The sequence below is a fragment of the Anser anser genome (genome assembly GCF_964211835.1).
Source record: "Anser anser genome assembly, chromosome: 7".
NCBI classification, from domain to species: Eukaryota; Metazoa; Chordata; class Aves; order Anseriformes; family Anatidae; genus Anser; species Anser anser.
The window spans coordinates 26,367,207-26,384,379 of NC_139727.1; the positions used below are offsets into that span (position 1 = coordinate 26,367,207).

Below are 17,173 nucleotides of genomic sequence, written 5' to 3' on the forward strand. Positions count from 1 at the left end.
ATAAACAGTAAGTGCTTTACCCAAGCATATGCATATTACATAATTTTTTAAGTTTAGATGCAAACAACAACACATTAATACTGATACTGAAACAAAGTATAATTCATGTAGAAAAATATTATGTTAATAAGATTTGAAGATTTTTTTCAAGTTATTTGTAAAGTTCACCAATAAACATATACATATAATTTGATGTAGTTTGATGGCCCAGTGCCAGAGGATATGAAGAACAGAGCAATTCAGCTCTGAGCTAGGAGCTAATCTGTGTGTTATGACACCTTGGTGTGACTGAATGAACTTGTGCAGCAACATTACTCATTACCCAGAACCAGGCACTATAACATACACGTGGCAATCTGGGATCAGTCATGAACAATTAAACCCAGGTATCTGAAAGCATGCAGATTCCCGTGTTTACAACAAAAAACAGCTATGCTTCAATATACACACAGTATACTGTCATGATCTAAGAAAGTACACATCTCGTAAGATCTGCCTTCTACTTTTCAGATAAAAAAATCATATGTACGACATTAAGTATTTCTCTAATCTAACTCTTTAGGAAAGTCTTAGCAATGTATTTCAGCAAAGACATAATGAAAGATCAAAAATCAATTTGTCTTATTTGTCAGATTTTCTGAATTTTTTTTTTTTAGGTACCCACACTGTGACTAAATTTGGTAATTGTTTTAAAATTATAAATGTATTTACATTTTCCAGTTTAGATATTAAGTTTTATATTATTTTATTCTGTTCTTTCCTTGATCTTATCTTCGGAGGCTGCACAGAACTTGGATCAGTCAAGAAAAAATAAAGTCCCAAAATTTAAATTGGCTAGGCTTGGAAAGACTAATATCTCAAATTCCACTTCATATTGGGTCATTTAGTTATATACTGTGTTACAGAGAGACCATCTCTGAGGCCTATTACAATGACATTAGATATAAATATTATATTTGGACTGTTCTGCAAAGGCTGATTCACAAAGATACGTGCACTTCAGAACTCTCATCTGGCTTAGATACAACTATTTCTGTCTTTGAAAGATGTTCACGGTGCCAATTTGTTTTTCCACTCTTCTGTTCATTATGCCTAGAAAAAGAGGGCAGTCTGAACATGGCTGGTAAGTCCACAAAAATCCCACAAGTGAGCAGCACACAAGTATCCTACTCCACCTCTGGGTCTCCTGCCCTATGGCTCCAGTAAGTAGACTGAAAGCAGCATCTTTTATCTACATAAAACAAACTCCTAGAAATTACAGAGAACTATCTAAATAATAATAAATTACAAGATTAAACAGAACACTTGGTTTATAAACAGAACAGTCAGTAAACACAGCTCATCCTCTGCAATACTGCCATCTCATTTAGTCGCAACTTTGTTTTTCTGAAGAAGAAATTCTTGAAAAATAGGCACCACAAAATTAAAAAATATCATGGAATTTAACTACATAAATTTGCGTTTCTGAACTAACTCTTTCAGATCTTTATACCACACTTTCACAGAGACTTTCACACAGAGATCAGGTTTCGAAACTTAGGTTTCCTTCAGGGCCTTCTCTTCTCTACACTGCCAACTAAAATGGAGGTTTTATAAACACAGTAGTATGGACATCATAGTTAAAATACAATTGTTTTTCTGTTCAGAATATGAAAGGATCGTGACTTTAGAGAATCCTAGCATTCCTATAAGGTCTGTGGGGAAAAAAACATATATATTCTTCTCTAACAATTAATATGTTACCTACATTTCATTGAGATGGTTTGTTACATGAGAATCATCCACCTGCTTTTAATTAGCTTCAGTGATGTCCAAAACCTTGCAATGGGCTGTTATCAGAATGGATTTGATTTGCACTAAAAACCAGTTCTGTGAATACAATGAACAATTTCACTGGAAAACTTAAATCACATTACTTTTGTACAGTTATGAATCACGTCTTAAACTTTCCATGCAATTCATAACATTCTTCCCTTCTGAGAACATGCTGTGGGAAGGGGCTAGAAGGGAGGAAAATGTTTGTTACACTGTTCAGTATACAAACACAAAAATGAGGCTTAACTACAGATGATGAAAAGAAACCCTTTCTAGTAATCAATACCTGGTCAAATTGTAGCTCTTACAATGCTGAAATTACACTGAATAATTTTGTATATTACTTCTTTAGAAAAATAGCTGAATGGACATGAAAAATATGAATTATAACTTAACAAGTTAGGTATCTCTTTTCCCGTAAACACAGTTAGTCACCCACATACAGGAAGATGCTTGCAATTAGAGACCTGCAGAAATTTTGAAGGAAAAAAAGAGAGACATTAAGAATCCTTTTCACATACTTACAGACACAAAGGTTTATTGGATAAATACATGGGAAAGGGTGCTATTCACACATTTGATTTTGGATAGCTTATACTATAATTACAACTTCGAGATGTAAAAGTACTTTTAACCACATCAGAAAATTAATCATTTATTTTAATAAAAGATTAAATGTAATTTTGATTTTTAGAACAAATCACTGCTGTGCACACATTATTAAGTATTTCTCACATTTTATTCATTCACAGCATTTTTCACTTGCCTTATTTTTTTCTCCTGTGCTATTGAATCATAGTGATAAAATAAATATTGCTATACATTGCAGCTAGGCAGCTGGTTTAAATAATTACCAGTTTCCAGCCATGTGTTAAGAATCTCACATTTTAAATGTTTTATTATGAGGAGAGAAACACTAAGAAAACGAACACTCTTTATTCCAGTGAAGTTATTTTCCTAAACCAAATTCCATTCAATGTTTTACTTTTCTTTTTAAAAAATAAATAAATAAATCATTTCCTGGAGAAACCTTTTGAGAAGGTATTTATTTTAGAGTTCAGTGTTCAGAATGTCCTTGCAATATATATAATTATATAAATATAAACCCCAAGTAACTGGGATCTAAAATGCAAACCAAATAAATCAGATGATGGTACTCAGTCCTAGCTCTCATGAAACCCATCTATCTAAGATACTACTGGCGAGCACCATTCCCCTGATCAGACACATTACTGACCTGCCACCTCACTTCCTTAATCCCTTTGTAACTTATGTCTCCTTCTCTCAAGATGCTTTGGGGGACTGTTTGCCCCAGGGACCACATCCAGAAGACAGTAACTCTACACCAGGTTTGTCCTTTCCCACCCTGTGGAGCTGTTCCCACAGGCTCTGAAGCCTCCAAACACTCTCTCATGACCTATAGCTCAGGCTATACCCTAGAGCATGTAATCCATACGTCACGCAAACACACTTCTCTGGTGGGCTGCAACACAGGCTGTGGGCTATTTCATTCATACCACACTGGAAACCAACCAGCCTTACATACACAGCAGTGCTGCTTATTTGGAGGACTTGAGGGCCGGTGGACATAAGAGATCCAAAACCTCAAGTATCTGCTATGAGATAACTAGTCCAAAGTGTGAATATTAGGCAAATTTCCATTTGTCCTTTTCACCTATATAAAGGTAGAAGGTTGCAAGGCAGGTTCATATTTAAATGTCAGCTTTTTTTCTTTCCCGTCTTCTTTGGAGGAAATGACTATGGTGAAACAAACATATAAGTTCTTGATATTCAAGGCAAATATGAATGTATTTGCAAACACATATCTAACTGCATATACTTGCTACCTTTAGGAATTTGCTAGGCAGCATCACAGAGAAACCAACAGAGCACAAATAGAACTCCCTCAGAAAAAAAGAAGTGGGGTTATTATGATAAAGGTGCTGGTCTGATGTTTTCTGAATGCCTTGAGAGACCAAATTATGCCCTGCTCTCACAACCAATATCCCCAAACTGTTCCAGCAGCAGCCACAGAACAAACAGAACAGTTGCGGTATTTTCAGCTTGTGCATTATATGACTACATGAGCATTACTGCATAAAAAGGGCCAGGGATCATTCCCTGAGGCTAAGCTGCACCAACTACACGGCTCCTGGCCTTAGACCTCCTCTTGGCCCCTTCTGGTGTTCAGATGATCCTAACACAGGTATCGATTTGTTCAGAGTATCTGAAAGAGCATGGAGGGAATGCCACAGGGAATCAGAACAGCGTTTCTGAAGCATGATGTATGGTATGGAGGTGTGTGGCTTGCCTGGGAACAGAAGATTATTTGCCAATGGAAAACCTGCTGGAACAGGGCGGGAGAATTGTGTGAGACAGTCTCAAACTTACCCTTTTTGGGTAGAACATTGGCATGAACGTTTTCCAGCACAATGCTGCCTGACAAGGACCAAAATCATGCCAAAGAGCGTGCTAACAACTGAGAAGTAAAGACGGTCAATGAGCCATTGCTTCCACTTTATGTTCTTCTTTATTAGTGCTGACATACCTAAAAGGATTAATTGTTCTAATGGGCTACAACCCATTTCTCTGAACTCCTTTCTAGTCTTCCTTTAGAATTAATCAAACAAAAATCACATCTCAGTTTCCTTAAATGGTTTCCATGACTTTTGCTTTCATGAAACTATGAAAAGTGCAAAGATGTAATCCTGAGCAACAAAGTCTTATTCAGGTATAAAACATGCCTAGAATTAGATAATCTACTGTAGTATTTCAAGATTTGTCAAACAAAAATTTCTCAGTCATAATGCAAACAAACTTCAATTACAACCCCTCAAGCAAAGAGAAATAATCTTTATATCATGCCCTTGAAGTCAATGGACTTGGGTTCACTCAATATAATAAACAAATTCCACAGATGAGGCCTTTTCAGTGAGACAATGTCACATCCCAAAGAGCATGAACTCATGCAGTATTGAATCCCACAGAAAAAGCACATCTCTGATAACTAGACCCAAGAAAGACAAAACATTTAGATGGAGCCTGCAGTTCCCAAATGCATACTGAACAGAGAAGGAAGAGTTACTTAAAATATGCATTTCCTCTGATAATTTTCCCAGAGAATAAAAAAATAAATAAATAAAAACGTCACTTAAAAAAAAAAAAGTCAATTTACATTGGATTTTCTGCTGGGCAGCCCAGGAACTAGTTCAGACCAGACTTGACCCAGTTCTGCATCTAGCTGATGGATGAGCTGAACAACCAATGTTCAGCTCATGACCCCCTCTGAACTCCTTTCTTTAAGGTCCATTCCAACACCAGCTGAAGGTACACCAAAAGTACCACAGGAAAGAGCAACCACTCCTGTCCCTGCTGTGCACTTCCTCTTAATTTCTGTTGTTTTTTTTTCCTCCCCCAAACTTCTTAGATAGGAAGGTGTGCTAGATGGATATCCAAGATAATTTGACAAAAGATAGAAAGCTCAGTCCATTAAGACTGTACATCTGGGACCTCTGCATTGGGGTTGCGTGAAGAAATTGTTTTTTAAATTTTAGAGCTTCTCTTACATACTAACTTCAGTTCAAGCAGAATAGAACAACTTTTTTATATAATCTATACAAGCACTAATAATAATTCCTTTAGATGAAACTGATAACAGTTGAAATGTAACTGTCTATGCTGTTTCTTCTCTTTACAGTCATTATGTGATCAGATACAAAAGGAGTGTGTGCATACATCCCATAAAAATGTGAGAACAGTACTTCATTTCTTTATGGTATCAGAATAAGACTGGAATTGTTTATATTGAAATACCACAGTGTAAAAATGATAAATTATTTTTAAGGTTTTGAAATCCTCCTCGGTAAACCAGAATATTGTTTTTATGGTGCAACTCTCAATGAATTATGCGTGTTGTGGGAATAAACAAATTGGGAAGGAGCTTGCATGAGAAAAATGGTAAGAATTAAAAAAAAAAGACTTTTTTGTCTTTTTGTACTGCATATGTAGAGACATACAGAGCTACCATAAAGTACCATTAGTAATTGCACTTTTTTTTCTCCAAACTGAAGACCACAACTAAGCTACTACCTAAGACTTCAGTAAGTTCATAATAGTAAAGGTATATTGGGAGGAAAGTTGTAGAACAGTAACAAAACAGATTGAACACGTGAAAAGAGAAAAATGCCTGATGAACAGTGCTGACAGCTCACCAGACGAATGGGGTGTGGCAGACACCTGCACATTCTAATAAACAAACAGAAAGGAGGAAAAACTTGTAAAATGAGAAAGGTATTTATCAGTTCATTATCAGTCACTATCTGTGTACTTAAAACTTAAGACAGTAATTCATAGTGCCTGCATTTGAAAATACCCAAATTTAAAAAAACATCAAGAGAAGTTATCAGAATACTACAGATGCGTATAATAGTCTCGAGCAACATATTCCTCCCTAAGATGACTGTGGTCTACCGTATTGTTTTTCAAAATAAACTAAATCTGTTTTCAACATTCTTAACAGGGGTCATACAAAAATGCTACAGCACATAATACAAAGTAGTCATTTAACACCCTAATTCCAGTTGGTTTTATTCCAGTGTATTCCAGCTGTCAAGCAATCAGCTTTAATTTACTTGCAGCATAACCAGTCCCAACCACTGAAGAAATAAGAAAGTTTTCAAAATGACCTTAAAGTGTAGATAAGTAGTGTGCTACCAGTGGTGAAAAAAAATAATAATGAAAAGATATAGCCAAAGCAGTAACAATATACTAATTACCCATCTAATTAGAACAGTAGCAGTTGAAACATATTTCCAGAGCCTGACACTATGTGATGATAGCAAAAGAAGTGATAGAACTATAAGCACTGAGATATCTACTTCTAGATAATTATTTGAATGAAAGTCCCCCCAAAAGTGCAAGAAAATGCTAATAGTCCATCATACATTTGATAGAATGTAGTAGGAGAAACTGTAGCACTCATAATATGAGGCTCATAATATGACCAATCATATTATAGAAATACAATATTGCTTTTGTGGAAAATCACTGTTCAATAGCCTCACATTTAGTAAATCAAAATAAAGGTGAAACTTATTTTTGTTTCTTCTGTTCTTACTGGTGGCTTTTCATCAACAGTCCTCTTGGGTGATATAAGAGGCTGCCAGGTCACACTCAAAATAACAAAGCCAGAGTTCTTGCATAAATCATCAGAGCAACTGATTTAATTGACTAAAAACATATTCAACAGCATTTTTGTGTAAACAACATCATAATCCAAACAGTAAAACAAACTATCGTCATCACTAACAGGATACACAACTTATGCTCTCCCTGGTTCAGTGGGATTAATGTGTTAAGGAAAAGAAAGCAGGAAGGTCATTCTTGACGAGAAATCTTAATATGATTTTGTAACAGTGGGGGAGCTAAAGAGCTCCCAGCTTTTGAAACAAGCTCCCTTCACAAAAAGGTGATATCCATTAACTGAATGGGAAAAGAAGCAGCAGGAATCAAAGCATTACTAGGAGGACAGTAAGTACTTCAGAAAAGAAGTATGATTGTCTATTTTATGTTTTGCTTTGTTTTTTTTTTTTTTTGTCAAGCACTGGCAAATTTCTGAAATAAATGATCCTCTTAAGTAAAGCATTTTTTTCCGTAAAACCTAGGATGAAAAGATCATATCTATAGATCAGTGGAAACCTAAAGTATTCTACAGCAATTCTACAGTTAAAGTTCAATTAGCTGTATTCAAGGAATTCAACACCTAAAAATTTATTTCATTAGTGGGTAACTGTAGAAGCAGGTTTGACAAAATAAGCAGTACACAGAATAGAAGTGTGCAGTCCTGTTTCACTGAAATCATGGAAAAACTGGATTTCTGAGGATATAAAAAACATGATGAATCATTACTATTTTACTACAGCATATTATAACGTCATTAAACTGTCTAGATAAATCTTGCTTTAAGAGGTTTTTATCTCAGTGCAGATAACTTTTTAAAATGTGATTTGGGAAAAAAAAAAAAAAGATCTTTTGATAAGACAGCATTTCCACTATACCTTTTGAAAAACAGTGAACTTTTGGACTATGCTGCTACACGTATCACATGCACAATCTTTAGTCAAGAGATACTTATGTGTGTTTAACTTTCAGTGATGAGTCCTACTGAGTCTAGCAGAATTACTCATATGAATTAAATTTATTTGCCTTAGTTTCTGAAGATCAAAAGATTCTACTCTCAACATTTTCGTTGGAGAAAGAGAGGAATTGTTCAAAACTATCTCTACAATGAGAAGGGAATTCTTACATCTGAATTTTAAGTAACACACTTTCTGAAAGCATATGTAGGCATGACAGCATGGGTCTGCACGCCATGTTCTTCCTGGTTTTGCCTTTGACTCCTCGCATAGACTTTAAAATATATATCTATATATATGCAAACACACATGTACATATATACTTAAAATGCGTTTTTAATGGAAAAAATTAAGACTAATAGAAAATAAATCTCAGTTCTTCACTGAATAAGCTGGTATAATATGTAAATGAATTTTATGCAGTCTGTTTATAGGAGAATTAGCTTTTCATTTGCTTTTCATTCAACTCAGTTTACATTGCGGTGAAAAGACATTCTTATTTTTTAGTCATTCATATTTTCATACAGTTCACTGATAGCTATAGTGCAAACAACATCAGGAGGAGCAGAACAGCTGAGTGAACAACACACAAGAACAACGTGCAGATTTGAGCATTTCAGTATGCTCAGCACCATCTAGATAGACAAGAGCCTGAGAAGCCTACCTTTCTCCTCTAGGACAGGAAATTCTACACATTTCAGTGGGCCAAGGAGTTCATTTAGGATCCCCATTTTAAAATGGTGTGAAAGTTACTGGAAGTAATTAGCCAGGGTGATTCATTGTAAGGTCACCATGCAGCTCATTCAAATAACCATCAGCATCCCAATCTGCCTCGCAGCTGAGCAAAACCTGTTCCTTTACATTAGCTATAATGGATTTGGGTAGTTTTCAAATAAATTCTGAATCCTTGTTTAAGTTTAAAAGAATAATTAAATTTCAGTAATTTCCTTAGTCTAAATTTTTATTAGAAATAATTCACCTTTTCTATTTTGGATTTTACTACACCTTTCTAAGTCACTTTGAAAAAGGATTAACAGTTCCTAAGTCACCATTCCTTGTTTAATACACTTTTTCTACTACCTTTTATTTATTTCCCTCATAGATCCTTTTAGCTTCTTTCCACATTGCTACTCTTACTCAGGCCAGCTCCCTTCTTTTAAAACCTGAAACACCTGTCCATCTTTTCCTAGTTTTGCTATTTTTGTATTTCTAAAACTGCATTCTGGATTTTACCTATTATTTCTGACATGACTTTATGATGAAATAGATGACGTTTTATCTAAAACATGATCAGAATTGACTTTAAAATATGCATGTCTCAGTTACTACAACAGATAAACAGTAAAACTCCTAAATATAAATCCAGAAGAACAGTAAAATTTTTTCACTGTAGTAACTTTTTTTGATTTCCTTGCAAACTGGTTTATTTCTATAACAGTTATATCTTAACTCATACGTTTTGCTGGGACTGTAATTGTGTTTTGCAAAAGAGATATCTGCAGTAGTGTTTTCTTAAATGATGATATATATCAACAGATAATTCAATAAAAATACAAAACTCATTCTGTATCCTTTGGGTATGAAAACTGAAAGCGTGAAAAAAAAGGCACATCTGACAGCAGAAAATTATTCCTAGATGAATTTTAAGAGAAACTCCTTTCTTGTAAGGAGACATTTTAAAGAGCTAGATTATTAAATCTAAGTTGTTTGCTCTATATTGCCTCAACCAGTAGGACTGCACATCAAAACACTCTTCTTGGTGCTTCATTTGGTTTCAAAGAAGACTGACAGGAGCAGAGATTTAAGTATAAACAGGGAGTGACAAAGTTTTTCTAAAGTACTGCAGACAGCTACTGGTATATGCTCTGGCAGAATGGGATCCCAAAATGTGAAACAGTTGGTGATTATTCATACATAATTCAGAGAACCAGCAATCCCTGCATAACACATACACGCTATCATATCAGCTTACAGTTCTTTTGATGGTACTGAAAATGGCTTGAAAATGGTTTTAAAAATTGAGATTCAGAAGAGCACCCAGTTGAGATAGTAAATGCAGGACTACATGTCTAATTACAGCTAATTCGCTGTCTCTGAATCACCTAGATTGGAAGGGACCTCCAGATCCACCTCATGCCCAAAGCAGGTCCAGTTAGATCATGTTGTTCAGGGATGTTTTTGAAAACTTGGGTTTTGAGCATCAACGCAGAGAGAAATGTGTGCCCAGCTATCCAGTAGGTTCACAGTCTTCCTATGATGGAAGCCTAGCACTTGTGGCTTCAGTGACCATTCAGTGCCCATTTCAGCAACAATGAGCTCAAAAGAAAGTACATTTAAACTATGAAGTCCTCCTTACTCTTAATCTCTATAGAATTTCTATTGTTTCGGGCACCAACTTAAAGAGATTACTTTAAAAATTCTCCATGTTAATATAATATTACAGACTAGATATTCAGAAAGAAGCAAATATTTCATGTTATCTTCTAGAAATAAGTAGGCTTTCAGCTTTTAATTTCCAGACTGAAAAATATATTAAGGTGTGTAAATAAGTACACTGAATTAATAATGAACTACTACAGGTAGAAGACTCAGTTTGCTTCACTAGCAGTACTGATTTTAAGCCTGTGCCAGGCTCTTGTTTCTTACCTCTGCAAGTGGATTTTGCACTGGTGAAGAACAACATAATTATCTTAAGAAAATGGGCTAAAACCTAAGATTCCCATAAGCAGTTTTGGAAAGCAGTTCTCACCCAGTGTAACAAATGTAACACAGGAGCAATCATCTCCAAGTGCACCTACCACTCTGCTTCTAGAGCTAAAATGGCCAGTGACAGTCTTACTTATGATCTGTCTTTTTTTTTTTTTTTTTTTTTTTTAAATCTTAGCCTCAAATGCTATCTATCAGCTCAGGTACTTTAAGTTATCTTCCCAAGGCTCTGTTGTTCAATATTTGATGTTCTTTCCATTTTAGTTATAACTGCAATCTTAGAAATAAAGCTTTCAACATAACTGTTCAAAACACTGGTATAAATAATACAAACAAACAAACAAACAACAACAACAACAAAACTAAAGTTTTATCTGACTTCCATCACAAAATAACTTTTTCCTACCTTGCTTTGTCTTTGTTTCTTTTATATTAGTCAGAGTTCAGTTCATTCAACCACCTTTTTTTGATACTTGATTGCAAGTATTCAACATTACCTCCCAGAGTGCATTTCTGACAAATGGCTCCTAATACATCTAGTTCTACAGTATCTGTAGCTGACTGCATCACTTTTACAATAATAAACTCTGGCAGCAATATCCACAAGGAATTCCAAAGCCTTTGTAGGGAATCATGTCCTGAAGCTATCACAGCTGTTAAACGAAGCTCCATTATTGCTAATGGTTTGCCTATTCATTTATTTTAGTGTTTTTTAAAGTCTCCCTACAAAAAAAAAAAAAAAAAAATTATTCATTTTTCAGAAGCGTCTTCAGAACCTTCAATAAATAATGAAAGTGATAGCACCTTTTAGGGGTGCCTGAAATGACATGAAGAGAAATTGCTATTTGCTATATATTTATAAGAGAGTGAGACCAGTAGTGAGACCAGTAGCACTTATTCATTTCCATAAAAACAGATAATGTCCACAGGAAGAAGAGAAGAAACAAAAAGCAGAAAATAAAATAGAAGGGGCAGAGCAGATACAGATATGTGAGTACTAATGAAGAAAAATATCTCATGGAAACTAAGATTAAGACTGGTCCAGTACACATACAATTAATCAGCTATTTATTAAACTGCTCCAGAAGTGTTCTTTATTTAGGAAAGCAGTGTGACCTGTCTGAAATGAAGCAGAATGACAAAAAATGAGAAGGTCCTTAAAAAACTCCTCAAATAAATAGCTCAGGTATTCATTTTGCGTTCAAGACACTGTTAGAGTAACAGACACTCCGGTGTAGCAGAAGGTATGGAAGTTACATCATCCGTCAAAGACACAGTGTGCACATAGTGTTAGCATATAAGATGGCCAACATACACTATTTAAGACAGCAAATCACTAGTAGATGTCCCTTCAATGGATTTAGACTGAAAACACAAAATATTTCTTAAAGGCTGACAAGAGCCAGACAGATAGAATAAATAAATAAAAATAAATAAAAATCAGGATTAGAAGGAAAAGTTTGTAACATCCACTCTCTGAATTATGAAATAACACTTGTGACATTAAACTGGAATATTTTGAAGTCTTTTCAATAAGGTTTCCCCTCACACTATGGTATTATAAAGACTAAAGAGAGGGTAAATATGATCATTTTTCTTCAAACTTCATTTACATATCTATTGCTGTTGCGGTTTCTTTATTGAATTTAGCTACCTTCAGTATTCCTTGCTAGTTGGGATCCTTTCTCTAAAATTTGTTTACTTATCTTCTGTCAGACTCCAAATTCTTATAGAACTGCAGGAAAGCACTCACAAAGATTGAGAGATTAGCTCAAATTAGTTTAAATAAATGCCACAGGACAGATAAAACTTATCAAAAAACCTCATCCGCAGAGCTGACTGAATGACATGTATTAAAGATTAGGTAAAAGCAATTTCATTTTCAAAGGTAAACTTTTTCAAAAATGTAACAGAAAACCTAATATAGAGAATTTATGTAAAAGTACAAGTTCTACTGGCATTGCCTACTTATTCTAATCGTAATAAAAAAATGTCTGATACAAATTAAAGACTTTCATTCTCAAATTTTCTTTTCCACTCATTTTAAAAAATGTTTTTATATATATGAAATATATCTTGCTTCAAAATGACAAGTCTGGAAATGAAGTTTTGGAGGGATTTGGCGCTTTTTAATCTCCATCTCCATCTGAGAATTCTGGTTGTCTGTTTTAACTGTCTTTAAATCAGAAAGTTTCCAGTTATTGCAGATGCAAAAATAAAAGCTCAAAAAGCTGACCTAAGTGCACCACAGAGTTCAACAATGGCTAGTTAAATAGATGAATCCTTAGAATAAAAGGTTTGTGGTTATTTTTGTTTTTTAAATCCTGACTCATGACTTCGGAATACAAAAATTTGGCAGTAATGTCTTTTTCCCCCCTTCAAACTCTAACACCGTAAATGCATACCAAGAAAAGAGCTTGGAACCCTGAAATAAAAATATTTGCCTGAAATATCAAGGGAGCTATGTACCTCCCTGCTGCAGGAGGGAGCAGGCAGTGACCCCTGAAGTCCCCTCCATTCACTTCCTCCGGACCTCACCAGAATCGCCACGTCTTTGCAAAGGGAAGGAAGTCGAGGCTGGGAGAGCGGGTGAGCAGCAGAAGGCAAACTGGGCAAAGCCCAGTATATGGAATTGGAAAACCACCTGGGAGCTGCTGATGGCTGAGTCCACATCAACAGAACTTTCACACTCACTTGGAGCTTTCTCAAGGTAGCAGAAGTCAGAACCAGAGTAAAGATCTGAGGATCTCATGAAGCAGATGAGTTTTGAGTGCCCATGGTTCCCAAAGGGCACTTCTCACAGCAAAATATCTGGAGTGTTAACTCTGAAGCACATCTTAACTAAAGGCTATACAATTGCTGCTGAATAATCAGACACTCTGTACAGCCAGAACTTTAAAATCCTATATTACATAAATAGGAAATAGATTTCCTAGATGCTATTTTTACAGTTGAAACTTCTATCTACAAAGACTCCATTTGTAAATTTACTTCATTTCATTGACACTTTGGAGATGCACAGTTCAGAAACGTTCCTTTGACAGACCAATCACTCCAAGAGAGGAAGTGTTTTACTTTTCAGCCACTACTGTGTAGGTGTTCAGACATTATTACGGAATTCAGCAGAGCCAAGATTGCTGGAGTTTAAAATTGTTTTTGATGTTTCTTGCATCTACAGCAACAAACAGCATAACAGCTATCTATTGTGATACATATGTGCATCGGAAGACGGTTATCATGCTATACGTAGAAGAACGTTCTTTGTATGTGCTAAGCTAAACTGGTTTCATTTAATCAGAGCCAAAAGGGAGTTGCAGAAAAGTGAAAGGCAGTATCTTCTTGTGTTCTCTTTTATAATGCAAACTAGAGGATATATAAACATATCATTACTTACTCTGGAAGGTATTTTACTTGTCCAACAGTATTTTCTTAGTATTCTTTCAGGAAACAGATTTTCAGATATTTAAAATGGCAAAGTGAATGATGTTGAATGTCAAAGGTCATTTTTCATTGCCAAGCCTTCTCTCACTAGCAGAATGGAACTGGTACTGCTTTTATTTTGCAATAATCTATCCGGATAAGCACACAGGACATGAATAAACACAAGATTTCAAGCTCTCTCACTCCCAGTGCAAAATAACATAGCCATCAAACACAGTTAAAATGCAAGTAAAAGAATAATGGAAACAAAAATATATAAACATTCACACAGTCTTTATGATCAAAGACAAAACCCAGAATGGTGTCACAGAAGCAAAAAAGTGAGATGGTCTTCATCAAGACCCTAACACTGTAAGCGATATTGTGTATTGTCTTATAAAGCTCATCTGAGTATGCTTTGCCCTTAAAATTACAGCCATTTCTGTAAGTATTATTTCACAGACAGTGAATTAAACTACCAGAAAGAGAATTATTTGTGCGGTTTTGGACTTGTGGCTGAGTTGGCAACAAAATCAAATTTCCGGTGTTTCAGACTGAAGCTCTGAGCAAGCGACTCTCCTTCCCACTTCACTGACTTCAACCTGAGTGTTAGGTTGAATGAGAATTATATAGCTGAGAATTACCACAAGAGCAAAAATTGTGAGCAAGAATTAGCTAAGATGTCTGAGCCAACATAGGAAAGCTTAAGACAAGTTCAGCTGCACTTGTTTAGGGCAAAGCTAATTTCACCCCTAAGACTGAGCTTCTTGTTAAATCACTGCATACAGAAACCAAAACATATTCAGATGTTCATTTTAAAGATTCAAATTAAACCAGTTCTGTTTCAGTGAAGACCCAGCTAATCTCTCTGTGAAAGCTTTCATGGTGGTTTTCTTTTTTTAGTGTGAAGTGCAACTGAAACTTTATGTCAGCAATGACATGTCTGAAGAGAAAGGCAGGGAGAGTGGTGGTTCCTTCCAGGGAGATCTGATGCCCCAGTGCTGGAAGGCAAAGTACTCTTCTGAACAGCATCCTTAGGAAACAGAAAATCTCAGAGCAAAGGCTGATTTCATTCTGTCGGTACCCCACCATCTGACACAAAAATTAACTACCTTCGTAAGAGATAGACGTAGGGATATGCTCAGGTAATACCCTGCAGAGAATAATATGCCACAATAAAAACTGGAAACATCATTTCAGCAAGCATCGGCAATCCTAGATAGGGTAATGGCCATTGTGAGTTTTGTCAGCATTAAGTTACAGACAGGCCACATCAGTGCCTTTAAAAACTGTTACACTAAGTATGGTTATCTTCATAGATACTGTGCCAGATCATATTGCTGTTAAAGTCAGAGAACAAGTGTTTTTCAGGCCTCTTTGGAAAACCAGTATCTGCTCTATGCTGCCGAACACTGAGGAATATCCAACTGAGCTTTAAAGCAGCATTCTCTAATTGTAACCAGTATGATTTGACAGAAATTCTGAGATAGCTTAACATAATTTGAGCAGACAAAATTAAAAAGAATTGGAACACCACCCAAGAAGTATTGACTTTGCAAAGTCAAGCTGTAAAGCCTGAAATCTCTTCCACTTAGCAGATGCTGTGTACCCAAAGACCTAAAAACCAGTACAAGAAAATCTGTTTGCTGATCCACACAGTTCATTATAAATTTTAAGGCAGCAGCAAACAAATCCTGCCTGAGAATGCAGCTAAAGAACTCCATCAAGGTGTCAGATGCCTGCTATACTTTCAGCTCCCTTTTCATTGTAGGAGATAAATAAAAAATTTTGCTGGACTCAGTGGCATTTTTACAGAATTCTTCAAGCACTTTAGTTTGAAAGGAAGATTTTGACTGTCAACATTTCTTCACAGATAATCTCTCCACATATTTGAAGGGCACAAGGTGGAAAATTTACAGCCATTCTGAAGATTAAGATGACAAGTGACCCCAGCTAATGACAAGTACTTTCATTCACTACTCACAACAGCTCACTGTAGTAGTTACATTTGGAATTGGCCCAGGAAGGGTTAAAAAAGTTTTATCTTGGTGAAATCCTAACAGTAACTTTTATGTAGATGCTTGGCCACCAAAAGCTACGAAAAACTGTAGTGGCATTCATTGAACTTTCATCTGCACTTAATACTGTCTGATCGAAAAACTGTTGCTCAATTTGTCAATTATAAATTGCCACCTTGCTCTCATTCTGATCAACTAAATCATCTGTGATACTATAAACAAAAAGCCCCTCTATAGCTACCTTGGCAATAAGTCTTATGAAAACATTCAGCATTGGATAAGGCTTTGAGCTTGTACCGACCTTTTACAGCTGTGATAAATCACCATTACTATGGTTTGTGTGACCGCATATTTATCTTAAATGTAGATGAAATTGCATTTGCAGTTATGGCTTGTACTCCAAAATAAGATGGTTACTCTTGTAAACCTTTCAAAGACTATTTTCTAAAGATGATTTCAGAATTTTAAGGACCTAGTGCTAGCACTGGAGCCTGAAATCAGATGCCTTGAAAACCATAGCATCTGTTCTAGTTCAACTTTCAAGAAGTAAAAAAAAAAAAATCCCCCCCCCCCCAATCAAAGCATAAAATTAATGCGTAACAACTTCCTGAAATACTCTAGAGTTGAACTGAGTAAAGTAGTCAAATATGAATCTCATTTGGAGAATGTCAACAAAACATAAAAACTATTCAAAGTGCTGTTGACACTGCCTGACAGAGCATTACACACACCTTCAAGACTTTATAGATTTCATCACGAACACCTATTCCCCTTCTATAATGGACTAGTGCTTTTCATATACCAAATACCAATATTCATATACCAATACCAAACTTGGAGAGAGAACTCTTTTCTTCAAGTTATTTCTATATTACATATTTATAAAGCTAGTAACATTATTAAATAGCAAGCAACTCAAGTTGAACATTTCCTTGCTTGCGAATGTAAATCAACAATGGTAGGGATAGTCCATACATTGTACTTTGGTATTTGTCACTTTAAGACATCTCATTTATTTTAGGTATTATTTCTGCTTTTGTACCTTCAGAGAATCAAAGCAGTAATTTTAATAGAGGTTTA

The 17,173-nt window shown here is 35.5% G+C and overlaps 1 protein-coding gene across 7 annotated transcripts in view; it reads right to left on the reverse strand.

Moving 5' to 3' along the window:
* ADGRA1 (adhesion G protein-coupled receptor A1) overlaps positions 1-17,173 on the reverse strand; it is a 277,570-nt gene that overhangs the window by 234,003 nt on the left and 26,394 nt on the right. Inside the window, exon 1 of one of the 7 annotated variants that reach the window (XM_083843226.1) lies at positions 11,062-16,666. The exons of 4 other annotated variants lie outside the window; for them this stretch is intronic. Coding sequence is in view for 2 of the 3 variants with exons in the window: in XM_083843223.1 (XP_083699349.1) it covers positions 8,614-8,645 (32 nt within the window). In the remaining variant the exon portion in view is untranslated. 2 more of the 7 variants (XM_083843223.1, XM_083843224.1) reach the window with 2 other exon arrangements.